This window comes from Cyanistes caeruleus, chromosome 4 (assembly GCF_971803275.1).
Source record: "Cyanistes caeruleus chromosome 4, bCyaCae1.hap1.1, whole genome shotgun sequence".
Taxonomy (NCBI): Eukaryota; Metazoa; Chordata; class Aves; order Passeriformes; family Paridae; genus Cyanistes; species Cyanistes caeruleus.
Window position 1 is genome coordinate 49562389 of NC_141704.1, and position 27945 is coordinate 49590333.

The following is a 27945-nucleotide window of genomic DNA, read 5'->3' on the forward strand; positions in this document are numbered from 1 at the left end:
AGAGGGAAAACGCTAGGCGAGGAAACTCGAAGGTCTGGAAGCGCCGGTGGCTCAAGCCAGGATCTGCCGGCGCTGTCCTTGGCACAATAGTTGGATGCGATACAGCCGGGCGATGCGAGGCTGAAATACTTCCTGGGATGGCTGAATGGGCTCATTCAGCAGTCAAGGGTAATTCTTTATTAACCATCTTCTACAGCTCAGCTAAGAACTACGGCCCTGAGGGGAGGGTGGGAGACACCAGCCATGTGCCTCAAGAAAGGGGTATGGCTTAGCATTGTCTCTCGCCTCAGTAATTGACAAGCTTTTTTTTTTTTGTCCTCCCTTTCCCCTTCCCTCCCCCCCCACCCCCCACCCCGGGCGTTACCGAAGTCGGTGGAGGAAGGGAAGGTGCTCGGCCGAGGCCGGGCTGTGGAAGAGCCGCCGCAGCCGCCGTCCGGCCCCGACCCCTCGGACCCACCGGCGCCGCCCGGAGCGCTGGTGAGGGGAAGCCTCCGCCGCCCTCTCGCCCCGAAGTTCGGGCAAGTGGGACCGGCCGCCCCGCCGGCGGTGGCGGCTCGGCCGGCAGCCGGGGGAAGGGGCCGGCAGGACGCCCAGCTCCCTCGGCGGCTTTCCCGCTGCCTCCCCGCGCTTACCTTTCACTTGACTTTCATACTCCGCTATAATCTCTTTGTCCTTTTTGAATCTGCTCGGGGTTGACATTATCCACTCGCTTCTTCCGCTTCTCCGCCTTGTTATAAATGATTATCACTAATTATTCTTGTTTTTCTGGAGAAGCTCCCAAGTTGTGTCAGGCGGCCACAAGCCCGAGCGAGCGCGGCGGCCGGGGAGGCGGCGGGCGCTGGCCCCGTGGGAGCGCCGCCGGCACCGGAGGCGGCGAGGCGGGGAGCGGCGATCAGACTAACCCCGGCGCAGGCACCATCGCCTCCCGGCACCGCCGCCGGCAGCAACGCGGTCCGCGGCCCGGGGCCGCCGCAGGGCGGGGCGGCAGAGCAGCGGCCGCGGGGCACTCGCTTCCACTAGGCGAGGGCGGGGGCCCGGCGGCTGCGCCCCACCATTGTTATCTCTCCTCACGCACCCGGGAGAGGGGAAGGGAAGCAGGGAGAGAGCGAGGGGCGGGAGGCAGGCGGCCGCCCTCGGTCCGTACGCCAGAGACAGCGGTGACTGCTGCCGCCGCGCTCGCCTGGGTGGGAAGTCGGGGCCGGAGCCCCGCCGTGACTAACCCCGGGCGGCAGCGCCGCGGCGCATGTCCCAACCTCGCGGGGCGAGCAGTCGCCGGCTCGGGGCGGCTCCCCCGCCGCGCCCTGGAGAGGTGTCTCCGAGAATAAACTTCTCCCCGCCCTCTCGCCGCTGTCTCCTCCCTTCCTGCTTGCCCGCCCGCCTCCGGTCCTCGCTTGCCTTGTCCGCCCGCTCCGCCTCCCCGCCGCCCCGGGCCGGACCCGTGGGTGCAGCACCCGCTTGCCCCGACCGGCCCGTAGCTGGAGGCCCAGCAGGCCTGGGGGGTTTGGGCGGGGGTGGGAGGAGGGAGATCACCGCCCCTCCGCCTCCATCGAACCCACGGTGGCCGGATGCCCTCGGGGGACAGGGGTGTGAGGCCGCGGTACGCTTACAGAAGGCCCTTGATCAGGGAAAGTTAAAGCCCCGTGCTGCCGTCAGCGCTGAGCCGCCCGGGGAAGGGGAGGCCGGAGGGGACAAGTGGCCTTTGGGGCACCCTGGTGTCTCCGGAGGCAGGGCACGGCTGCACCGTGTGCGGAGGGACCCGGACCCAGAGGGACAGAGCATGGCGGCACCCAAGGGGAGAGCTGCACCCTCAGTACAGCAGGTCTTGCTTTTACGGCCCTTGTCCGCCCGGTGCTCCCCTGCGGATACAGCTTATTCTGGGGGGCAGGAGTGTCAGCATCCCTGTGTGGGGCATTCCGCACATCTCCTGCGGGAAACAAGCAAAACTGGGCAGGAGGCCACTTAAAATGATGCTCCCTTGAGCTGCTGTGCGTGGCACGCATCGGGGCTGGCCCTGTCTGACAGCCACGTTGAATGTCAGCCTTAGAAGGATGGATTCCCAGCAAGCAGAGGGGCACAGCCGTCCCCGCAAAGCTGGGGCTGGGAAAAGGGGAAGAAGATCACCCAAAAGGGCAGGAATAGATGAAATTTGGAGCATGGGGCAAAAGGGCGTAAGTGACCCTGGCACGCCCTTGGTCCAGCTTCCAGCTGTGGTGGAGACAGCCTCCTCTGCCTGAAGAGCTGGAAGCTGGTTGAGCCCTTGGAGACTCTGGAGGATGAGAGCTGGCTGCCAGCTCTGCAGGTGCAGTGAGAGCATGCATGCCTGCCAGGAGTCAAGTACAATGGTTCACAGAGCTGGTAGCCACGCTTCTCCAAGGTCCCTCGCTGTAAGGTTGGGAATGCAGAAGGGCTCAGGTGTGGCTCAGGTTGTACAACCATTTTTCTTTTTCCACCAGCTGCTCTGAAACTTTGCTTTTGTCAGAGAAGAGCTTTCTGGAAAAAAAAATAAAAATGAAAAAGCAGAATAATGGACATGATGCCTTGTGGTAACAAAGAATGAGGCTGTCATTCATGGATCAAAGCCAAAAGTCAAACCAAGCCACAGCTTCAGACTTTGAGCTGCAGGGAAGTCAGCTCTGAGGAGGTTAGAAACAGGCAGGGGACATTCTGGATACAGAGGGCCCCATTGATGTCAGGTATGTCCAGGAGTGATTAAGCAAAGATGCTCACTTACTTACAATTAATTTCCAAAGACAGTGGCTATATAATTTGTGTGGTGGAAGTTTCCAGATATCCTGTCCTGGACAGCTAGCTCTGGCACAATTAACTGTACTCATGCAGACATTCTTGCTTGTGTTTATATTTAATTCTTGTAAGCATGTTGCCTTGGTGTTACAGTTGCTCACTTCCACACCTCTGCATTTCAGCAGTAAGTGTACATTTATCCTTTGCAGTTCATCTTTCATTAGGTACCATGCTCTTCCTGCTAGGGGATTAAGATAACAGGATTCCTGTTCCCTTTTGCATCTTCATGCTTTGTTCTCTGTAATTTTATTACATTTCTTCCTCTTGCCCTCCCAGTGCAATCTTTTTCCACTCTGATCCCAGTCCAGATCACCTAACACTGCCTTAGTACAGGAGGTTATTGTCTAAAACCAACTAAAAAAATTTAGGTTGAATAGTCAAATTACATCCCTTGAATAAGAAGCCCAACCTCAAAAGAGCAGTCATCTCTGTAATCCCAACCACTTTGATTTTCATCTCAACCTTTGATGCCAACATCTTGCCTCCTGGCTGTTCAAGTCCATCTGTTTGGCTGGGGACTGGCTGATTTGCAAGACAGTGGGCCGTGTTCCCTGTGAACACAAAGCACTAGCTGGAAATTGGATGTAAGTCTTGTCTGGTCTTTCAGAGCACTTTGTTTTTGCAAACAGGACAGGGAACAGTGCTCAAGTCCCCTTGTGCCCTGTGTGAGGTTGTGCAGTCTGGTACCTCCACCCAGGCCAGTCCCTTTCTCCCTTACCTATGACTTGGGCATACAAACCATGTCCTAATGTGGCTGAAGGTGTAGAAACATTCTGTGCATCCTGTCCTGAAGGACACAGCCCTCTCTGACCACTGAGCCTGTGCTGGAGAGAATGCGAGGAGAAGGATTCAGAGATAGGCTGAATGCCCATGCCTACACCATCCATTCCCTCTGCACTAGATTCTGCATCCATAGGATCAACCTGTCTCCACAGAGCCAAAACAGAAGCTGCAGACAGACTATGTTGCTGCCTGAGAAGATGAAGAAATCAGCTTTGGGTTCTGGAAGCTGACTTCACTGTATTCAGCCACTCAGCTCAGGGCTGTGTGTCTGTGGCAAGAGCACGGAGGAGGGATGGGTCAGGGGCCCAGCAGGCTTGAGTGTGCCAGGCTCAGAGCTGCACAGATTCTGGATCCCTGAGTTAGGGTTGGGCTCCAGGACAACCAGGACTGAGCTGGCTGAGAAATCTGATTCTGGCCCCCTCTCCCTGTTCTTCTGCTTTCCACCCCCCCCCTCCCTCCCCCCCCCGTCTTTAGAGATTGGCAAAGGATTGTGCGTTATTACATGGGTGTAATCTTCTTTTAAGATGTTCATGGCAGCTCAAGTCTCTGGACTCAATTCCGCACTGATTTACACAGCCTGCAATCCCATTGTGAAGCCTGCACGGGAACAGACCCTGCCTGGGCCCTGCAATGCCACGTTTGAGGTGCCTTACAGGACACAGAAGATTATTACAGAAATGCCTGTCATTTGAGACCCAAAGATCCCCGCAGAGTTCCCATGAATTTTGAGAGCAGCAAGTGCTAGAGCTGTGGAACCGTCTTGTTATCTAAATCCCTGTGAACTCATGAATGATGCTTCAGAAGTCACGTTTATCCGATGTTCTCTGAACTCTAACTTACTGCTTGTAGAGCATATCCAGGTTTTGTCAGGGAGGATGCTATAGACATTTAAAAAGTATTGGGATAAAGCTGATGGAGAGCATGTATGTTGTTGCTAGAGACATTGTTGTATCAATAATGCAGTGTGGTACAGTACTGTTGTGGTACAGTTCTGGTGCAGGGTTTGTGGACTGTACCTCAGGAGTTAGGTAATCTACTCCACTGGGGAATTGGAAAACCTGAATTATGTATGATAGAACAGAGACATGTTTATACAGAGAGCAGTTCCTGCAATACTTCATACACTTAGTGCAAAAAGGGAGTAACATGGGTATGTTTGATTCTGCTTGCTTGAGAACTTCATTATTGCATTTCATTTACCCAGCCTGATGAGCTGTGCAGTATTTGCTTTCTCCTGCTGCTTATAAAAATAGTCCATATAATTGGTTGCTGGAGTATCATTGAGCTATTCTCTGTGAGTACGCAATGAAATACATTGACCCCCTTAACTAATAAAACCCCACACTAATTTTCTTTAGTCTGAAAAGATGACAAATAATTCATCTTGCTTTATAATTGCAGTCAATCAGTCATTTTACAATTGGACAGTAAGTCTCTAAGTGAAAGACCAAGCTTTAATTGAAACAATGAAACATTTGATTGTTATTGAAAAATCAGTAAGAGGCACCATTCAAAGAGCTTGTTTAAATGTTTGTCACTGATAAGATGCACATTTCTAAAGAGTCAAATCTATTTGCTTTGGAATGAGATTATTTTAGCAAATACAGTTGCTTATCTAAGATGTAAAACCAGTGAGGCTTTTTTTCTCTCCCCTGCCCCCAACCACTGCAGTGCTTAATACTGCTCTGTGCTTATAAACTCCTGAAACATGGAGATGAAATCTGGGCTTATGGGGTTTGCCACGGGCTGCAGAAGAGCCAGGACTTCACCCTGGCTGACCTGAAAGTGATTCCAAAGCATTCAGCTAGACCTTCACAAAATGAAACGAAGACTGTGAGCTTAGCAAGCTTTAGTAGTTCAGGAGAGATGTTTCCCTTACCTGAGTTTCTTTGTGAGCCTAAGCTGTCACTCACCTTTCATTGCCAGGAACAGCACATTGGCACGGTATATTGATTGTAAAGCCAAGTGTACACTGTTTCTTCCAGAAAGGGGAAGAAAAGGCATTCTTGTTCCACACTAAGAGTGCCTACAGGTGGGGTATGTAGAATTGGAAACATGCTGTAAGTTCATGTTATTCCAGGGTCCATGAGCATTTTCAAGCCCTAGGCTTTACTATGTACCCCCTCAGGTTGCTTTTTTTTGTCCATTATGCTGAGTTTCTTTAGAATATAATGATCAGAATGCCCATTTTCTGAGCTTCACACACAAGTCATATGCCCAGTTCAAATGAGGGCTCCTCAGTATAAGAGAGACACAGAGCTTCAGGAGCAAGTCCACCAGAGGACTACAAAGATGATTAAGGCATCTCTCTTATGAGGACAGGCTGGTAGGGTTGGGCCTGTTCAGCCACAAGAAGAGATGACTGAGGGGGGATGTCTCTAAATATCTGAAGGGAGGGTATCAAGAAAAGGGAGCCAGGCTCTTCTTAGTGGTGCTGAGCAGCAGCACAAGAGGCAAGGGGTAGAAACTGACACGCAGAAAGTTCCACTTGAACATGAGGAAGAACTTATTTTACTGTGAGGGTGACTGCATCCTGGAACAGATTGCCCAGAGAGGTTGTGGAGTCTCCTTCTCTGGAGATATTCAAAAGCTGTCTGGACACAATCCTCAGTAACGTTCTAGGAGCCCTGTCTGAACAGGGAGGTGGGACTAGATGCCCACCAGTGGTCTCTTCCAACTCTACTCATTCTGTGATTCTGTAATTTAACCAAGTCATTTAACCTCCTTCAAAAGTCAATCAAGAGGGGTGGGCATCTGAAATTCGCTTATTTTGGACACCTAATCTAGTACAGATTTTGTTCCCATTTTCCTTAATAATAATCATAACCAGAGGTCATATAAGACAGTGATGATATAGTCTTCATTAAACCTGAAAGTGATACGCTGAATCTTAACAATGATTAGGAATATTTATTGTCCTTTGCTGCTAAATGAAATGCACAGCTAAGGGCATGCAGACTGCATTTGTTCATTTACTAATGGCAGTCACATTGGAAAGTAATCCTGTTAGCCGGTCATCTGAAGGCAAATTCAGGAAAACAACCACTAGGTAAGCTTTCCTATATATGTGTGTGCATGCATGTGTGTATACAGCCAATTTGCCATGTTCAAATGTGTGCAATAGCTCTCTCAGCATGAAATACATCTGAATCCAATTGTTCACATTGCAGAAAAAAAAAAAATCTTCCAAGTGAAATCACTGACTTGAAATGTTAAGAGATCCTTCTGGTTCAATAAGGTAAGATTTCAGTCCTGGAGGACTGAGAGAGTCTGGGACCTGAGTGAGCATTGTGTTTCTTCTAAATCAAAAAGAAAAGCACCAAACCTAAACCTCCCCACATTATTTAATTGCTATTTTGTTTGAAGAAATTAATGAGACTCATTTTGAGCAGTGCTATAGGACTAATGACATAACTAACATATAGGAAGTGATGAGGCTACTTTATGCCTTCTGCTGTTGTTAAGAATATTATCCTTTTTTATATGGTATTGCTATTCACTTCCCAATTAGTAATTACAAGGAGGAATGAATTCCAAGTAATAACTTTCTCACTTAATGAGAAGAGACTGAGGCAGTCTTGCCATTTGGAAGGAGAAGAATTACAGAAGTAATTGCATCCTCACTGCAGGGTTTGTGTTCTCTGTGGGGCTACTTTTGTTCTGTTGGTAGCCTTTGAGACTCTAGTATTCCACTTCTGAACATAATGAGCTGAATGCCTAATTTGTAAGCTTTACACACCTTCTACCTGCCAGCTTACATGCACTAGCATTATTCTGTATTATCTTACTTCTTAAATTTAAGAGTATATTGTTCAGAGAAGCAGAAAGGTTGTTTTTGGTTTGGCTTTTCTTTCCAAGCCTGATAAAGGAACACCAGTGCATTTTGAAAGAACTCTTCCAAGTGAGCCTAAGGGGCTGTGTTAGTGGTATTTAAAGTCTTTGATGAGCAGATAATTGCAACTCTGATAAACAGCTTTTGAGTTTAAATTTTCTGTATGGATTGTTTGTGTTTGTTCTATCCATTCACATCTAAAAATGAAATACTTCTGCTACTTTATTACTCCTGACCTTCTCATACTAATGGTTTTAAGTGGAGAACACCAGAAGCTGGGTTATGTTTAAAAGAAGGAACTGCTTGAAGCAGCATCTGGTAATTAAGAACATCTCATTTTAAAAAAATCAGTCCTATGTACTTCATCAGGCTGTTATATGACTTAAACTGGAATGCTTCTATGAATAAGGCTGCTGGATTGTACCCTCAGGACTTAGATAGGGGAACACAACTGCCTTGTGTTGCCTAGTCTTGCTATCCTTATATGGCCTTCATGGGCCATCCAGATTTTCCATCCAGGAACCTCAGCTTTCTGGGCTGCTTCTATCTGTGCCAGTAGTTTACAGGTTGCGAATCACCTTCATTTATCTCAAAAGGGCTTTAATTTTGAAGCCCAGCAATGACACTTCAAATGTCAGCCTTGTTCATTCTCTCAGAAGCATCCAGCTAGTCTGCTTATTCATTAATGTGGCTAGGTGGGTGTGAACAGCTGCAATCTGGCTAAAAAAGTGCCTGGCTATTAATGGTCTACACGGCATGCTGTCATTTCTCTGATTAAGCCCCTTGGTCTTCCCTCTGGCTGAGCCCTTGACTGAGAGAAAGGCATATGTGGAGAGAGGGAAGAGTAGAAAAAGGAAGGCTATCTCTCTAGCATCTTCTCTTTTGATTATTGATAGCATGATGCTGCTTTCCTGAGGTTTTTTTTCCCTTAGCTACTTTTGCCTTCACAGTTGGAAGAAGATGAACCAGACTCATGCAGAAAGGTTGGCAGATGGCTAAAGGTGGTGATACCTGGGACTTGATGATCCTTGTGGGTCCCTTCCTACTCAAAATATTCCTTGATCCTATATGGAAATGCTAATACCAATATAACTGAATCTTCGGCTGTGAAATAGAGGTAGGGAGGGATACAGCTCCAAGCTGGTTCTGAGGAGACCCAGTATTTTTACACTTTGCTTAATTCCACTTCAACTTCACTCACAATCCCAGCTGCTAGCATGGCCCAAGAGCACTCCAGAGTGAGCTGTGTGGTGTCAGTTGCAATGGTTTCAGGCTGCAGAAGGAATTGAACCCAGACCTACTTCTAGGGCTGCTGTCCCCCTGTATCAAAAGACACCAGGATGTCCTTCTTCTGTGTCTGGATTTTAAAAGACAAGTATTAACCTGAAAATTGTTCCTCTAATTATTTGATGCTAGTGTGACTTGGTACAGGGAAGGCGCTCCTTGCTGCAGTCTCCCTCTTTGGGTGAATTTTGGGGTGCCAATGATTCCTCAGACAATGCCCAAGGCCGTGCTGTGGAGGCATGGAATTGCTGGGTGCTTGAAGGTACCCATGTCCTTTGTTAAACCTGGCTTTCTGTCATATCCTTGTTATAGGTTGCAGCTAACCCTCTCCGCACACCTGGCTCTCATCAACAGGACACACACAGTAGCCCAAAGGCAAAATACAATTAACTTACCTCAAATTGTGGCTTCGAAGTAAAGTTTTTAAGCTTTTATGCCAGCGTCCAAGAAGATGCATCCTACATGGAAGAAAATCAGTAAGGAGTACAGGAACAGTTTTTTCCTTTCATTTTTGGCATGTGATTGAACATTTCTTAGTTGTAGTTCCCTTTTTTTATTTCTGTTCAGCCACTCAATGTCACAGTAACTGGGTGTGCAAATATTGCAAGCTGCACACAGGCACTTGTCTCCAAATGAAGTTATCTCTGTAGTCTGTTTCTCAGATACACATAATCAAAAGCTTGCTGTTAACATCCACTGCTTCAGAAATTCATTTTGACAAAAGATAACACCTGTTTAAGGTGATTCATAGTTTTCAAAAGTGCATAAGACTAAAAATGTGTAGAAAATCCTTCCCGGGGGCCTCCAGGAGGGAGTTTCCAGCCGAGGCTGCTGATGTATTTGAGATGTCACAGCTCCCTCCAGCGGGCTACTTCCAGGAGGAGGATTCTGCAGGCACCAACTCGAAGCTTCCAAACCTCAAACAGAAAATACTCAAACCATTTTTTAAAAAACATTTTTCCCCTGAATGTAGTAGCCTATTCTCCCTTCTCACAATATAATAATATCTGAAGAAAAAAAATATTTTGTATAAAATCTGAGAAAATTAATGTACTTGGACTAAGGTGGCATGGCCTATGAAACCACAACATCTGAGATGTAGGATAAGGAAGGTTCCCTATGCTTACATTCTCCAACATCAAACTACTGCAGCAAGCCCAACACAAATGACATGCCATTCAACTGAACATACATTGACTCCATGTAGGTTTGTTTTCATAACGTGGATTACTGGTACTTATGAACCTTCACAGGAGCTCATGCCTTCTTTTATGAGTTTTCAGCTGTGGCAGAGGATAAAGCTGTGTCCATGGGGAATGAGAATCTAGTCCAGTCTAAGTAATAGATCCAAAATGGAAATGTGTTCTTTCTTTCCACGAACCTGAAAACACAGAACAATTATTTTGGGTGATTTCCAATAATTCTAATTCTGAGTGTAATTTTTGATGTGATTTTCATATCCCATAAATCTTTCTAGCGTCCTAAGAGATGATGTCTTGTGACATAAGCATTTATAAATATTTTCATTTTTGCAAATGCAGTAAACCTCAACATCTATATTAATAATTTTTAGATTGATGTTTTAATATTATCAGAATGATTATTTGATATTAAAAGTAAAGAAAGGACTTTAATGCAGTTCATTGCTACTCCTTTCCAATTAACTTCTGTTCACATTACTGACTCTTCAGTAGTGATCCAAGCTGTGGGTTTAAAAATGGGCTTGCAGCTGATGGATGCCAGCAGTACTGAGGAGTAGATTCAGCATGATGGTTGTAGCTAGGTGGTGGCTGAGCCTATAAGAATCTTCATTAGACACAATGGTATCAGCATCTGGAGACACAACAACAGCACTACATAAATCATGTGCAGTGTTATATGTTCTCAAGTATATAATATGTTGCCTGGCAACTGCATGTCTCTCGGCTTGGAAAAGTAACTTTTTAATTACGTCCCTGTGATACTGTATGACCACAGAATTAAGAACACTGAATCTGTCTGATTGCTTTAAAAAATAATATTTATTAAAAAATTCAGCTCCTTTTTTGAATCATCAATATGCCTTGCCTCAGTCAAGCATTCTGTGCTTCTGGTGTTTTTTCCTATGCATCCACTACAATATTGCACTCCCAGGATAATTATGCAGAACCGGTTTTCTTTTTCCTGAATAGTTCAATAGTTCAGGATTTATAGAATTTATAAAGCATCCTTCCTGTGGTCAGGGCCTACTGCCTCTTTTTTTCTCTGTCAGAATATGCTTACATCTCTCAGCTCACAGAGACCAGAAATTTGGGCTGTTTTGCTCTCCTGTGGCTTGGACTTTATCTTGTGTAAGGAAACACACTAATATACAGACCATCTTGGCACATATCAGTAGTTTACAACATCCTTCAGCTGGATATAAGTAAGCTAAGTACACCTGAAAAGCTAGATCCCACATATATACTATGTTCCTGGGTTTCTGTAAACTGTAATTCCTGCACTATATTTTAAAAAGACTAAGAGTGGACCACTTACTTTTCATAAAGGGAACTGTGAAGAATAGATACAAGATTATAAATGCACTTCAGAGGTTGTCTTTTGTATTCATCAGATTGGTCCAATGTAAGATTTTAATCCCTACAACTCAAGGACTTCAGCACCTAGTACCAAATGCAATCCTAGCTGTCCACTTCCCTTTCATAGTGCAGGGGGAGAAGTAACTGCCCAGGAAATCCAGTGTGCTGTGTGGGAGCTGTCTTGTGGGGGCTAGAAGACAGGGCAATGGGAATAAGTCTGGGATCCCTCCTCAGCTCTCTAGTGTGTGAGTGGAAAGCACACCTGCCATAGCCTGGAGAATCCACAGCCACATCTCTTGGTGCCCAAGAATGTAACTAGAAACATCAGACTCTAGGCAACAGCCAGCCAGGGAAGTAGTCTCTGCCCCAGTCATTAAACTTGTGTGGCTGCTCAGACAGGATAATAAGATTCACTGAAGAACAAACAGGCAGGACTTCAAGAGAGAAAATGAGAGCAAGTCTTCCTCTGCAGCAAGACTGTCAAGGAATGAGGTGTGAGTGTCACATCTGCTTTATAGATATAATGTGGAGATGAACTAGAGAAGAGATTCTCTGATTAAAAATGTCTTCAGTGCTGAGGACTTGGAGGGCTTTCAAGGTTTAACCTTGAAAATAAGTGTCCTGTTTTGTATCTCTAACTTTTTTGCAACAGCAGCAGCTAAAGGGAAACTTGAAGTTACAGATGAGCTTTATGTTATTTTGTAGAAGTAAAAACACAGGCTCTTATTATCCAGGCTTTACTGAACTGCTCAGTTCCTGAAAATAGGTCACGGAGAGAATCTGCACTAATTAGGAAAAGTTGGCAAAAACAATCATTGCAAGTTAAAAATGTGTGTCAGATCCATTTTACTTGCATAGTTGATCTGGAGGTGATGGAATGAACAGGTTTTGTACCAAAACAGGACATACTGAAGAGGATTACTCAGCTCTAGGAGCCACAGGGAACAAGTTAAATCAGGTTCACTTTGCAGAGCAGCAGCTTTTGATGACTCCTTAAGAGCATCAAGCAACTGCAGCTGCACCTTCCCCATAAGCCACATAGCATATTGACATCTATTCATGTTAAAATTTTCCTTTTCTTCTTAGGTCAAATTTTCTGTTTGATGGATTTAAACTGCTACTTCTCTTGTCAGAATTCAAGAGAGAACTTGAATGCTGCTGAATCAGATAATGGCCTTGAAGTATTTGGGATGTAAAACAGAGGCCCAAGGCTTGTGACAGGCATCTCCCAAGTTTGTACAAAGTCAGGTAAGAGGGTGTGTTGTGCCTATGGAGAATGAATTATATCAGGCTGGAGAGCTATAATACTGATGTGTGAGCAGGCCAACATTGTAGTGGTCAGTAAAAAGTCTTACCTGACCAACTGCGGGTATTCAATATGCAGTATAAACTCCTGCAGTGCATAAGTTTGAGCTCATTATGTAAACTGTGGACATTAAAACCTCTGATTCCTCTTCTTTCTCTGAGTATGCAGCTTTTGTTTTCTGGACATGTTTAATCACAGGCCCCCACCACTCATGTACAAAAGCAGGAATGGAGGAGACATCAAGCAGACAAGTGTGTATGCAGCAAGGTTAGGCGCCTAGACAATGGCTTAGTCCTCTTCAGGGGCAGGCCTCTGTCCAGATTGGTATTTAGAGCTAGATTCTGTCTGTTCTGGCACTTTCATTACTTTGCTAATGAAACAAAGCAGTGATTAATTTATCTTTAGTGTTAAACAAGTATTTTACTTACCTTCTGCTAGAACAATGCCCTGGATAAATAATCATGCAAAGCATACTGACGTGGAAGGAGAATTTGAATTGGTCTTTATGTATGTGTTCCAAACTGCTGAACTCATTTGATAGAATATTACTGACTTCAAGAGGCCTTGAAGGTAGGATTCTGTATCTTGAAGAGTATCAGGATGACAGGAGAATCTGTGTTTCTTTTATTAACTTCCAGCATTATTTCACTATGTGAATCATTTCAGTATGCAAAGCTGTCATGAAAATTTGCAAGTCTAGGCTCACAGTCCTACTCACCCTGTGTTTACTATGATGAAAAAAATTCACACATCAAAAAACTGATTACCTCAGGCAAACAGAATCTCAGCCAGCTTGTTTTCCATTAGCTCTTTTAGAAAAACAGACATAGTGAAAAAATCCTCTGTCACTTTTCTTTTCAGCAGTTTCTATGTTAACTTAAGTTATCTTGAGTCAACCCAGGAACTCACTGAATGTGTGGCTACAACTTATCTTGAACTGGGAAGAAAAAGCTTGATATTCCTATTTAGAAAGGAATAGAGTAAGTCTATGTCTAATGTTTAGAAAGTGTTTTATCTAGGTGTTTCACTGCCAGAAATCTCATTAATCTTTTTTTTTAACACGGCAACTAAAATAATAATGTGAATATGAAATAACTATTCTGAAAATGAACATTTCAGACTTCCTATATTGCACAACTCAAACAGGGGATGTTTGTTGTGATTGATTTTGCCAAGGCATTATGAAGCGAATGCCTTTTACAGAAAGCAGGCTCTCAAAGGAGAGAAAATTAGACTCTGGTGAGAGCAGTTCTCTACTTGTCAATATTCTGTATTATTTTTGCTAAGAAAAGCGTATTTCCCCTCTGTAGCTATGGTGTCAGTAGCTCATTCACTAAGATATTAAACCAGACAATAAATGGTATCACAACATCTGAGACAAAGCTTATTTTCAGAGCACAGAAGCTGCTGTGCCTGTGTGAAGTATCTTTGCTGGATCAGGGCTCTTGTTCCTTTTGGCTTCAGTTCAGTTACCTGAGACCTCAGCTCATTCTCAATCACTGTGTCCTGCCACAATACTAAAATTTTCATATTGGTCTTCATAATTGTTCAAATCCTTTCAAAGTCTTACCTCTTACACACCAGCCAGAAAACATCTTTCCTTTCATCTTAAACCAGACTAAGCAGTAAGCCTTTTTAATTCTTGTTTTTCAGGATGAATTCCTGCTGAGTGAAACAAAACAAGGAGAGGGACATAGGTTCAGTTCTTCCTAGTGCCACACTTCCTCACTGGAGGTAAAGCTGTGTACCTCTTCACTGGAGGTAAAGCTCCTGGGGTGGCCAGGAAGAGAAGGCAGGAACTCTGCCTTACAGGGATGTAGCTCTGATTCATCTCTCTTCCTTCCCCCTAACACCACCCCGGTAAGGAGCAGAGACCTGGAGTGGTATTTCCACCACTCTTGGCTGTAGCATTCTGGCCCGTGGAGAGAGAGAGAGAGAGTGTTCCATGTCCACTTTACTGCACCTCTGCAAATGTCATGCTACCCTTAAACCTTCCTGTCACACTGTGCCCCAAGAAATTACCCTACCACCAAGCTAGAGTCAATCTCGCCATCCCTCTGGATTCCTGTCTGTAGTTTGGGCCTGTCACATTGACACAAGATATCCATAGACCTCTCTTCCCTCAAATCAAACAGGCACAGGTTTTGTGAGCTGGAAGAGCAAAGGGCTGGATGCCAAGTGACTGGACTCCAGCTGGGGACTTGAGGAAACTCCACTGCCTGAGCAGCCACCTCATGGGTAAGATTGGTGGTGGTAGTAGGCATGCCATAGAAGCCCAGCTCAAAATGCTGCTGTCTGAAATTTTGCACTGCCATGAAAAGTGGCTTAGATAATGAAAATTCCAAGTCCTTTATTACTGAAAGTAACAAAAAAGTAAAAAAATACCAGAATCTGTAATTTCTTCCTTTTTTTTTCAGTCTTCAAAAATAAGAAACTAGAGTTGACTTTGAGAAGAAAGCGAAGAATTAAAGTTGTACTTCTGAGACACTTGGACTGAACCCAGCCAGGCAGGTGAGGCATTAAATAAGTCACATTAAAAAATATGTATTCTGTAGAATATATAAAAAAAAAAAAAAAAAAAAAAAAAAAAGAAGTGAGATTCAGCACGGTTACTAACTTTAAGGAAGAAGACAACATATTTGCTTTAAGAAGGAATTTCTCTAGATATGAAAGTAATTGAAGAGAGGCAGTTCCACCCATAGTCCTATGTCAAAGATTTTAAGGTTTACTGTGTGTTATATTCAGTCCACTGTACCCTGTAATATTCTCAAGATGAAAGCTGTCTGATGATAAAAACATTAAATAGATGAGGAATAAGGCCTTGCAATTCAATTTAGAGAAAGAGAGAGCCATGACTGAGTTCTTGAGAATTTTGGTTTTATGTACAGACACATAGCAAAGTCTCCAGTGTGCTTTTGCATAAGCCTGCTGAAAGTCTTCATGCACAAGTATTAACTGAACTTTGGAAATGAATATTCATTATTTTTCTTGCTTCTCCATGATCCTTGGGGAGCCTGTAATGAAGGAGCATGTAGGAGAGAAAGGTAACTTTGTGCTCTCTTTCTGCAAGACCCTCATAAATGGCTTCAAAGCTGGATGAAAATGCTTTCTGTCCAGTCACTGATAAGTTTAGCGCCACAGTGTTCAAAAGGATCCTTCTGATTCTGTGAAAGCTGAAACAGCTTCAGCTCACAGAGGGGGCAAAAGTCTCATTCTATGTGGGTGTCATTAATTACAGCAAACACATGCAATAATCTCCTTTTTTGTTGATGACTCATACTTTGAGGATAAATAAGATAATTTTCCTCACAGTACTAGGTAAGAAGAAGAGACTGCAGTGCCTTAGCTGAAAGTTCACTAGGATTTTGGTGTAGATTTTTAAAATTGAGCGTACAGTGATGTATATGCTTTATTCCGGCATCTTTTCATGTTTTACTAACTTCCTTCTGTAGTGTGAGGAATTAAAGAGAAAAACCCTTTGAGGAGCAGATGCAGCATTAAATGGAAAACAGTTTCTCTTCATCCCAAGAAGCCTCTTCTCTTTTTTCCTGGGCTGCCCTCCCCTCTGTGTATTTTTCCTATTTGTACCTCCACGGGTACTCACCTGCCATTTGACCTCTCCAGCTATGTGACAAGCCCAAGTCACCAAGTCTGTCAAGTCCCTCTTCTGACCCTTTCTGGCCCGTATCTGGCTATCCACCTCTTCAGTCACTGTCTGTTACAAAGGACCATCCTCCCCTGGGAGGAAAGGAAGTGTGTTCCACTTTCTAGGGGTAAATGAGGTTTCCTGCTAATTGCACTGAGCTGTATCCATCACTGCAACAGCTGCCATTCCTGCCTCAGCAGTGCAGGGGCTGTGAGTAGGGCAGCATGTCTGTGCTGCTTTGCTGGCCTGGCTAGTCTGGTGTGCAGAGCCTGCTCAGCCAGCTCTGCCAGATACAAATCTGCAGAACCAGAGCAGCCAGTCAACCCAGGGGTGTTGAATATACCTGTGGACCAGTGTCACTCTCTGGTGGGCTACCTTAGTTGCAGGAAGTGTCCTCCAAGTGTCTGGCTAGGAGTTACAATCATTGGAGCAGAGTGGCGCAGGCTTTGTTTATCAGAGGGCAGGGCAGGGAGGACATGGCCTTCTGTCTTTACTGGGAAGTGATGGCACTAACCAGGTGACTAAAGCAAACTCAGGATTTGAGAAATAGGTCAGAGGAAGCAACAAATTTTTGAACATAAGGAGCAATGGAGATACTTTGTGTCTGTGGTATTTACACGGCCCTTACCAAAGCATCTCCAGAGCTTCTCATGCTCTTTAAGTGATGGTCCTTGCTAAGGCCTGATGACAGGAGACAAATTCCGAAATGCTTCATTTAGGAACAGTAGTCAGAGGCACAGAAGCCCTGTCTTCAGTTTTAGTTAGTGTTTTGGCCTCAGGAAAGCACCAAGCTGTCACTTTGTGCTTTCTGCCTGGACCGAGGACCTGTCAGCCTGGCTGTATCCTGCTTGCTGTACTGAAATCTAAGCTTGGGTCAAATGATTTACTGGCCCACACTGTATCTGGCACAGTGGGGCTGGCTGAATTCACATCGCAGGAGGATACCCTGGTCCTGTGCTGGTGTTTTGTGTTTCCTTCCTGAGAAGGTTGGAGAGAGGCTGTATCAGAGTCACATTGCATGCTCGAGTGAGAATAATGGCTTTGTTTACATGTGTGCAGTCTAATCTGCATCTCGGTTTCAAAATATACCAGAACATATATGCAGATAGCACACTGCCACTTCTAGCTTGCTTTGTGGACCTTGAGCTCCTGGAAAGAAAATTAAGCTATTGCTTATGATGAGCAACCTGCACTCGCTGTACAGGAATGGTGCTAAGAAGAGGCATCATTCAGCCATGCAGTGGTCATCTCAAAGTCAGAGTTGGAAGCCAGGGTTTGGTAAGCAAAATCTTACACCAGTTTTACTTTCCTAGCTTCTCAGTGATGCAGAACTTCTTTCCAGTGGCCTTCCAGAGCTCTGCTGATTTAGCCAGCATCTACTATCTTCTGGTTTCCGTCATCCAAGAGGGATCATGAGCTTGTTAAAATGTTAAATGAGGAAATGTTATCCTCTTTCAAAATCTCCTTTCCATGGTTGCACTTGTAAATTCTCTGATGATACACAGAAGCTCAGCATTAATTTCCATGATACAAGAATGAAAATTCTTTGAGGAAGAAAAGGAAGAACAGGGAGGCTTCCTTGCCTCTGGGTCAGCCAGAGGAGCTTACTCTCCAGTGGTCTCACGTTGTCCACAATCTTGAGGAAGGCAATATAATCATAATCTAGTAAGAGGAACAGAAGGGAAGGATACATTTTACATCAGTTTCAGAACTATTTGTCCAAAATAGGAAAGCTGGCCCAGTGTTCACACTGTGAATTGTTTTTTTCCTTTCGTCTTGGCAGGGCTTGTTTTGAACACCTATCCTGAGCAAAGAACTGCATACATTAATTAGGAACAAAATGTCATCTCACTAGAAAACCACCTGCCACGTGGAAAGTTGTGCTGTGGAACAACATCTAAAACATAAATGCAGATTTAGCTGTCTTGATGACACAAGCTGAGAGAGAGCTGTTGATCAACTGATCAGCTACAACAAGCCATTCCAGGCTTAGATTAGTAGTAGAGCTATACTCAGTAGTTGTAAATTATGGAGATCCTTTGGCAGAACCCCAAACTCTCACCAAATCTGCGTCTCTCTCCAACATCCCAGTTTTCCTCACAAACAGCTACAAGACTCTTCGCTGTGCTTAATTTGACCTTGTTTGTGAAACAAAAAGGTCCCCATTGCCAAAAGGTTCAAACTTCTGCGAACACTGATTAAGGCTGGAGCTTTGCCTTCCATTTCAGTGGGGGCAGGTTTGGGCTCTCAAGCCGTGAGCCATGAAGGAGTGAACAGGATGATCTAAGAGAAACATGCTTGGTCCTTGATACGGCCAAGGCTGGAGGCCAAAGACTTTTAAGCATTGAAGTCACTGGTAGATTACACATATCCTGTCATAATTTACAGCGGGTTTAGAGCATTAATCTCTAAAGAGTACACAGCATGAGGAATATTTGTAAAATGAGGAAATCTATTGAATTTCTCTGTTTATATCATATAAATAAAACGTTTTGTTTTTTTTTAAATCATCCCATACCGATGAAAAACAGTAATGATAAACTGACTTCTCATCCAGCTTTTCCTCTATAGAATTACAACAGTTAGGTACTGTGGTGGTTCCTTAGTGGCTGAGGGTAACGTGCTGTGAGCACCACGGCTGGGCCGGAGATGCTAAGGCAAGCATCCTTTTCCTCCAGCTGCCTATGCACAGTCTGATCTCATCCATTAAGCCCAGTTAGTAAACCAGCAGAAAACAAGATTAAAAAAGAAAAATAAATTCTAAAAAATCAGTGCAGTGTTAAATATACTGTTGCTAAGATACAAGAAATGCTTCTGAAAAGTTTCTCCCAGAAAGGACATAATCTTTTTCCTTCCATTTCAGGGTGACTTGACATTTCCTCCCCTGAATATAATTTAAGAGACCCCGCTGAGCAAGAATTGAATCTGAATACAAAAGCTTAAAGCTCACTTTCTTTATACCATTATCAACATGGTCCTGCTTATTTCAAACAGCTCAAATTAAGTGTTTCATAGAAAATTTTATTTTAATTTTTTCCTGTGACTGGATTAAGACAAAAATGCCTCAGGAAGTATAATTGATAAGAAATATAGGTGTTTGTACGAGAGTCAAGGCAGCATTTCTGACTGCACTGAGTAGCACAATAGTATCTCCTAAAACAATGGTTCAAAAGTTTCAGACAAATAAAAGAGCATTTGGAGTTTTGACTACCTGACCTGGTTGACTGATTGACACAGGAACCTGTTTTGCCAGCAGAACAAAACTACCTCTACTCTACTAACTCTTCAAAACTCTACTAACATTTCAAGCTGCTGCTGATATTCATCTGTAACAGTAAAGGTCACATGTTGTTGCTTTAATGATATTCTATAGAATCTAGACATCTCAGTGCCCAATCAGGATGATTACTAGTTCATCCTTACCATGCTGAACCTAGAATGTGAGACTAAAGTTGTTTGTTTTTCTTAACAGCGCATAGTTTTTAAATGTTTGCTTAAATCTCTGGGGACCTAACATTCTGTCTTGACCAGGAATAAAAAAATGAAAGCTGTCAAAAGAGGACGATGAAAAGCAAGTGACAGATGAGTATAGGTTCTAGAGTGGCTTGACACTGCCAGCTCCTTCTTTATTTTTGTAAATATGCTGGCTCATGGTCCCTGGGATTACTTGTCAATAGAGTATTGACTCCCTGCATAATTCCTTTCATTAATCTTACTTACATGAAAACATTTTTTTTTTTTTTTTGCCATGATATGTCGCATCATCTGGGTGTTAGAAAATATTGCTCTTTTCTAAGTAAAATGGAGCATATACAGCAAAATGTTAAGTAAGCAGCTTCTACTAGAGGTAAATGTACATAAAAAATTTCAAGCATTACAATTAAACTGCCTTTCTGAAGTTTAGCTTACAGTGTTTCCACTGAAAACGTCAAGTGCTTGGGCATATGGCATGACCATTAAATTATGACACTTGCCTACATTAAGTGTCATAGTTATTAAGTCTGAGTTACTAAGAAGTCTCTATAGATCTCCTAGGTTGATCTGCTGCATTATGAAGAGCAGAGATTTCAGGAATGGCTGCCTCAAGTCTCATAGCTCAAATTGAAACAGAATGTGTTTTTCAGAAAAAGGTCCAATCTTGATTTAAATAGTGCTAGACAAACCCAGACAGTTTTTTTCTGGGGGCAGTCACCAAGATCTGCAGAGCTGGCTGAGATTCTGCTCCACATCAAGCAGGCTGTTTTTGGCCAAAACAGTCAGTGTAACCTAAACAATTATTGCTTTTTATTGCACAGACTTTTTTTGTGTCCTTTGCAAGATGAAGTTTTGACAAGACTACACTACTGGATGCAGTACTTTGCTAGTTAGCAAATCATCATTTACAATGCTGAAGAATTCCAAGGGTATTTCATTCTGGCTTTATGAGTCTTTTCTCTAAGTTACTGATGTTGAAATCCCTCACAGTGATCCTGATTTTTCTCCCTGCATGTTACCAACAGCTGTTTATGTACCGGTGGTCATGTTTACCAAAGTGATTTACTGGTCTGTGGCAAATATCAACACGCAAGGCTCTTTCTGCCTTCACAGAGCAGATGTAACCATGGATTTTTATTTTCAAGCTGTTACTGACTTGGAGAGAAATGGTCACATTCTCTCAGGCACATGGTGTGACTTGGGGATGTTCTGTGCAGGGTTGAGAGTTGAAGTTGATGATCCTGTGGGTTGCTTCCAATCCAGCATATCCTGTGGTTCTGCAATTTAATGTTGGACACAGAGACGTACACAATTTTCCTTTTTGCCTTCTCTGTATTTCTTCAGCAGGCTGTGGGACATTGTTAGTCTAACCATTCAAATCATCCTACAGGTCTGAAAAACACAAAGGAGCTAGAACTTACGTTCTTGATGCTGTAATTCCTCTTGCAAATTACTTCTTTGTTTCCTTTATATTCCTTGGCATTGGGGTGAGTTCTTGTTCTTGACATCCTGAGTTTGGGTGAAATTTGTGCTGATTTTTACCTTTTTGCCAGGATGCAATGGAAACTGGGACAGGGGAGTAGAGAGTCCCCAGCACTGGCTGTGCTGCACCAACAATTTATATCTCACACGGACAGACTGTGAATGGGTTTCATCTTTCTCTGATTACAGAGGCACAGAGGAAGCTTTGAAGTGGTTTCAATATTCCCCTGCTTCCCACACTCCTCCAAGGGCACAGGCTGTGCAGAAGGGCCATGGCACACAGCCACCAGCACAGCCTCTCTTTCTCAGTTCAAAATACATTCAACCCTGCCTCAGCCAGCCCTGGGAAGCCCTGAGCACCCTCCTGCTATCTGCTCACCTCTTATGGTATGGTTTGCTTTGCTCTTTCTAGCAGAACACATACCCCAGGAGAGCTCTCCTGCTTGACTGGCAGCAGTCCTCCTCAGTCAAGACCTGCACAGAGTGTCCAGCTCCACTATCCGTGCTGGGCACCCTGCACCTTGCATCTGGCAAGGCAGATGCTCTGCTCTCCTCTCCCATGGCTGATTGAGTCCATCTCACGAGCATACCTGTTCAGCAGTACAGCCAGTGCCCAGCCTTATCCTGTTTAGTTTAATTTAACTGCTCAGTTTTCAGAGATGAAGGTTTGTCTCAGGCCTTACTGGGCAGATCCATCAGATCTGCTACATTTGATCTGGTCAGGTCTTTTTATTCCACTGTATGGATGAGTTGATATCTGTGAAAGCCTTCTGAAATAAAAGGCTTGAATTCATTATATAAACATGTATTAGACAAACAAGGTTTACACCAAAATATGCACGGAGAGAGGCTTTCCAGAAAAAGACACATCAAAAATTTCCTTTGAAAAACACCTTATCATAAAGTGCTATTTCCCTCTGGTAAAAAAGTGCCATATGAAAACTGGCCTGGCTACACACCTTTTATTCTAAATATTCATCATGGAAATACTCTATTTGAAAATCTAAAAAGAAACCCAAATCAGCTTCAATATTACTGGTTGATACCAGTTTGTAACCACTGAAAAGATGTCTTTCATACTGATCCCATATGGAAAAACCTGTAGTCCAATATCCTAGTGGTTATGGGAATTCCCAAAAGGACAAGATTAGTACCAAAAGAAATTCCCTCCTCATATGTGTTTTCAACTGTTTTTTGTCCTATTCATAAAATAGTTCTAAGGATACTCTTCATGAACTAGAGTGGTTCCAGCAATAAGTCTCTCTTTATCCTATCTGACCCAACTGGCAGTGTTGGCACGTGTTTGTGTTCCTTAAAAGCATGAAGGCAGAGAACATACCTCCCAGCGTTTGGCAGAGTGCTCTGGATACCATGGGCGTCTCATTAGCTTCCCAGGAGCTAAACATTAGTTAATGTGATCATCAGAGGAAAATTACAAACCTGGCTAAATGGTTCCAGCCACCTGCTGCTTTGAGGAAGGCATTGTGCTTATCAAAAAGAGACAAATTCAATTTTCTTTTAGGACAAAACAGCATTTAAGGACACAAGGTGTTCCTTCAGTTGTTACCTGTCCATGCATGATCTTCACTGAACATAATACTGCTCTGACTAGTCACAGCTGCTCAGGACATTGCAGGGGAAGACCTCTACACAAAGCAGGACATGAGTGCTTTCCTGCAAGTCCCTTCCCATTCCCACTCACATGGCAAGTTGCTGTTGAGGAAAGATCATGAGGAAAGATCATTCTGAGATACAGAATGTTACCAGTGTGGAGACAGAGGACACCTTGCTGTGTAGAAGCAACTCACACATGTTATCTGGTGTTAAGGAGCTGAAGAGAGCTGAGCAAAGGAGAGATTGAGAGATAGTCTTGTAACTACCCAGAACAATAGTCCAGAATTGCCAAATGCCCTTTGCTATAGTCCTCTACAGTGCTGTGATTTATTACCTGGCATGGCTAACGTACTGGGATGGGGTGGTGATGGAGAATAGATGCTACCAAGCAGGCGATGCCAGCTCCACATCTTCTAAGAGTACTCCTGTGTAAAAATTCCCACATGCATTTACTCAGGGGCACAAAGAGGGGACTGGGAAGCCAATTCTAACTGCACTTCCTAAAATGGAGAACTCTGCTATTTTCAGGAGATAATAGTTGTTCTGTGAGATAAACAAGACATATTTCCCTGATTGTTCCTGTCTTGACAAATGCAGCTCTTCTTGGAATAAAAAGGGTTCTACCAGATCATTAAACCACATAGTTGTCTCAACTTGCTTTAATTAAGGATTGCAGTATTGCTTTTTTTATTGCTTAAATAAAAAATAGTTACAGCTCTGCTCTCTGCAGCTTGTTTTTATTCTATTTCTCCAGCAGAGAAGTTCTTTCTGTGAAAACTCAGCAAAGGAGGGTAAGAAAGGGTGAACAGTTAAATCTGCTTTCAATGAAAGAAACTAAATGTGATTTTAAACAAGAAACCTCTAAGAACTTTTTCCTCATTTCTGATTCCACTTTTATCAGGAGAAGCACGTACCAGAATTATCAGCCATAAGTACAACGGGAACAAGAAGTTTGGATGATGAACAAGGAGTGGATGTAGGAGCACAGCTGGCATCTTCTTTGAGGTCACACTGCTCCCACAGAGACGTGCTGTGAAGGACATACAAGTGTGTAGTATCTACAGAGCTGCCCCTGTGACGAGCTGTCCATCTGTTCAATGTACCAACAGATAATCTGGACTGATTAAACCACAAAGATCTCATGTTGTGAAATGTCTAACTTTTCCTTTGTTGTTCCAAGCGTAGTTTGACCTTCTTGTGCCTACCAGGGATGTTTGAATTGTAACAGACCTGCTACTGGACCTGTGGTGCAGAGCAACTTCATGAATTGAGTCAAAAGCTCTTGCACATAGGGTGTTATGATAAATTAGTAATGCCTATTCTGGATCACTGGCTTTCTCTAAATAGCATTATGTTCATTGCAGCCTCAGTGGATTCAGCTTTCACTGAACAGCAAATGATGACGTGGTAAGACTAGTCGTTTGCTACTTTGATGAAGAGAGATACTTGTGGAATGATTCCAGTATGGCTTTTCCCCAGAATCTCTTGGAAATCACATCTTGCAGAGGTGAAATTCACATAATAACTGCATTGAAACAAAAGCTCTTTAACTACAAGTAATATTTATTTCTTAACAACTTATATGTTTCTTTGTCAACTGTAGTTGCAAGTTCATATAATATTCAGTGAGTGCTTCTCTGCCTCCTGAACTGTTTTAGGTCAGCCATTTAGCAAACCCTTCACATGAATGTCATGTTACTCTTGCTACATTAAACAGCTGACAAATTGTTACAAAGTTTTTTAAATATTTATACTTCTCATATTGAGACTAGGTATATTACAGTGATGTGTGGTCATTCCAAGATGTCAGATCACAACAAAACCATCTCTTCTTCAGGATCATCTGTAATGCCTATTTGTAGCAGAAAGTAGCAGAAGGATGACCATGATAATGAGTAGTCTTACAGTCTGAGGAAACAAAGTTAGTCAAAACCCTGAAGGAGAAGAGCTGACTCTAACAAAATATCAGAGCAATCCAGATGATAGAGGGAGGTGGTGTTACTGGTAGCTGTGAATTCAACAGAGAGAAGCTATGCTTCTTTGATTAAACAATTTAATATTCAAAGGAGGTTCAGTTAATAACTGAAATACTCCCATTTAAGTCAACAGGAAAATAGGGGGAGATTGGTAAATACATCAAAAATGTCTTGTTGATTAGACCCAGAAGCAGGTTAAGTGCTTGATTTAAGTATTAAACAGAAAAGTATTGTATCCAGCTGTCAGCTGTTTAAGAAAAAATATTTTAAAGGCTTTTGTAAACAATATATAAACTCACAATCAAAAAATACTAACCAAGAGTAGAAATTGCTGGGATAGTGAGAGCAAAGCACATTCAAACTCCCCAAGTTTCAAAGTGTATAGCTGTCCAACACAAGGATTGAGGAACTTCTTGTTTACCTACATGTGAGGAATATGCATTTGCAATTGAGAAACAAAAAAAGCAACATTTTTAAGGACCACTTTGTGGTGTTTCACAGCTCACCAGGAGGCCAAGCACCACAGGCTACCTGGCAGTAGTTGAAAGCACGGGTCCTTTGGACAGTCAATCTAGGCAAAACTGCCCCACCCTAGACTTTACCCTGGATAAGAATATCCTCTGGTGGATTTGGCCCTGGTAATTTATGTTGTGGGGAACGGTCAGATTCCAGAAGTCATGAGCCAATGTCTCAGACTTTGGTGTTAAACACCATAGGCTGTGTTCAGGTATCTATAGTTTAATATGAAGTTTCATTCCGGGAACAAGGAGCATTCCTTGCTGTAAAATGGAAAACAAAGAGATGTTTGAAGCTAGCCCTCTTTTTTTCTCCTACAAAGCTAATCCTTTTTACTGAACTCTTAATACAGACAGTCAAAAATTTTAAACAGCAGAGTAAATGTTTAAGAAACAAGCACTCAGAAGACATAATATCCTATGGAGAGATATTTTGGCAGCATGCTGTGACATAGCACGAGTTTTGCTACAGTAGGAATTTAGCAAAAGCCTAATTACATCTACTCCAAGACTGGGTACCCAGTGAAATTCTCTGTGGGTACAAGGAAATTATATCCCTACCAGACAGAAAGCAATTTTCTCTAATCTGAAAATAACAATGTGAAAAGAGGGTCAGCAAAGAAAAGAGACACAAAAGAACAAACAGTCAGAGTCTGATTAGAGAGGGGAAGGAAGGAAGCAAAATTGGTACAACATGGCATAAAGTACAGATGCCTGCTTGTGTGCTCATCAGATGGAAAATTGTCTTCAACTTTAGCATTAGTAAGACTATTTAGTTTTCACTGTAAAAGAGTCATGATATTCCACAACCACCAGCAAGGGGTTGCATTGACAGAGGTTGATAAAACACTATTAAATTAATAAACTGAACCCTCCAGCAAAAAGGGATATGCAATTAAAGACTGCATACCAGAAAACTCACGGGCTGTCTTCAAGCTATGCTAGCATTTGAAGGAAGTGTGAAGCACCATTATATTCCTACAGCAATTAATCAATACACTCCATTTCCCCTCGGGGGAAACAGAGCTGCCCTTAATTCTCCATTTCCATATTCAGTAAGAATGAGGGTAAATACCCCAGGAGCTTATTACTATCCCATCCCATCCTTCCCCAGCCCTCTGTCAAAAGTAAGAGCAATGAGATTCAACACAGAAGTTCCCCATGTTTGGGTTTCTGAAATGGCAGCTGGGTAATGGCAGTGTCCAGGCTGGATGGAAAGCCTGAACCAAGGCTATTTCACATCCCAGAGAAGTCTGCAATAAGATAGATATAGCACAGTGGTAGCCACATTGCTGACAAGGGGTGTCACAAATATGAAAATGCATTAAATAAGCAGCCACAGAGGAAGATGTTTCAGCATCTGCTACGAAAATATGAAAGTGGATCTCCACTCAGGACCACAGACTACCTTTATTCTTCAGAAAAGAATTCAATTGCAGAGGAAAAAATATGAAGATAACCACTTACTTTGGGCCTCGAACAAAATCCCTTTGATACAGCAAACTCAAAATACAATATTTAACAGTTTGGTGCTGTTTGAATAACTTAATCTGAAAGAATCAGGCTAATCTCAGTCATTCAGAGATCTATTTTTCTTCATTTGTGGCCACCTGCACAACTTGCTGTCTTTCAATGGGTTGCATCTTCATCTGGATCTTAGTGAATGACTCACTCTGTTTGATGCATTCGCTTTGCATCTCATAACTTCTGAAAGCATGTATTTAATGAAGCTGTTTGTAATACTTCAGATCTGTTTCTTTTAAAATGCAGCCCTACCTACAAATTATATATTCCTGAAGATTAAAAAAATTTGAACTATAGGAATGGTGAATGCTGTCATGTGAAATCCAGAAATTTTGCACTGTCAAATGAGACTACTGAACATAGGAAGCAATTTGGGGATTTTTACCTCAAGCTATCCCTGTGTGATTAAGCTGGTGTAAGAGTGGCTAAGAGAATGAGTCATGTTATTTCATGGCATGCTTTACAAAACACATCTGTGTTGTGTGACTGTGGATCAGAAATAACCTGCATTTTACTATAGCAGCATTCATGGAGTTGCAGTCAGGATCCAAGAGTGTTCAGGGAAGAAAATGTGATGCCAGGGCACTCAGCACAATTAGGAGGTAAGAGATGGTACTGTACCACCCCCTGGCTGGGTGGCCAGCTTCTCAACACCAGGCACTGGCTTTTGGGCACTGAACTACAGCTATTTGAACTGGTTCTTGACTCAACACATGTAGCATTTCCTCTGAAGACTGAGGGCTCCTAATGGGACCTTGAATCGAGACACTTCAAAGAGTAGCAAAATTGAATGACCAGACCCTAGGGGGATAGTGGTACACATAGCCACAGAAAATGTTTGCTTCACCATTTTACTGCCATGTAGTTCCAATCTAAGATGGATATTATCTTTAAACCCTTGAATTAAATAAATCCAAAATCTAAATGAACATTTTTCTCTTTAGCATTCTTCTTGGTCCTCAGATTTTACCTCTGGTACCTTTTCAGCTTTTACATCCTTCAAAACCAGAGAAATTTTAACACTCAAAGCAGTTCTCCATGCTCAGATTAGCAGTAAAAGGAATTTACACGGGTAAGATATATTGAAAATCATTTACTTGTTTTTATTGTTCGGGAGACACTGAAGAAATCCTGAAATTTGACCCACCC

General features: G+C 43.1%; 1 protein-coding gene and 1 long non-coding RNA gene across 9 annotated transcripts in view; one reads left to right on the forward strand and one right to left on the reverse strand.

Moving 5' to 3' along the window:
- The window catches only part of SRGAP1 (SLIT-ROBO Rho GTPase activating protein 1), a 139013-nt gene extending 137525 nt beyond the window's left edge, over nt 1–1488 (reverse strand). For 2 of the 6 annotated variants that reach the window (XM_086884567.1, XM_086884566.1), the window contains exons 1-2: nt 1396–1488; nt 633–727 (exon numbers count right to left, since the gene is read on the reverse strand). In XM_086884567.1, coding sequence (XP_086740693.1) covers nt 633–699 — 67 coding nt within the window. In that variant the 5' untranslated portion in view covers nt 700–727; nt 1396–1488. Of the gene's footprint in view, nt 1–364; nt 575–632; nt 728–1220; nt 1367–1395 lie in introns of those variants that run through there. The other 4 variants (XM_086884568.1, XM_086884565.1, XM_086884571.1 and 1 more) reach the window with 3 other exon arrangements.
- Nucleotides 1–27725, forward strand: LOC111932414 (uncharacterized). Of its 3 annotated transcripts, XR_015285552.1 has the most exons (7): nt 1383–1597; nt 2454–2693; nt 12346–12507; nt 14219–14299; nt 14701–14803; nt 14983–15076; nt 23683–27725. It is a non-coding gene; the product is annotated as an uncharacterized LOC111932414 (long non-coding RNA). The 3 variants fall into 3 exon arrangements; XR_015285553.1 differs by lacking the exons at nt 1383–1597; nt 2454–2693 and adding an exon at nt 1–168; XR_002866132.2 differs by lacking the exon at nt 1383–1597 and having other exon boundaries at nt 2236–2693.
- The last annotated feature ends 220 nt before the right edge of the window (nt 27726–27945 follow it).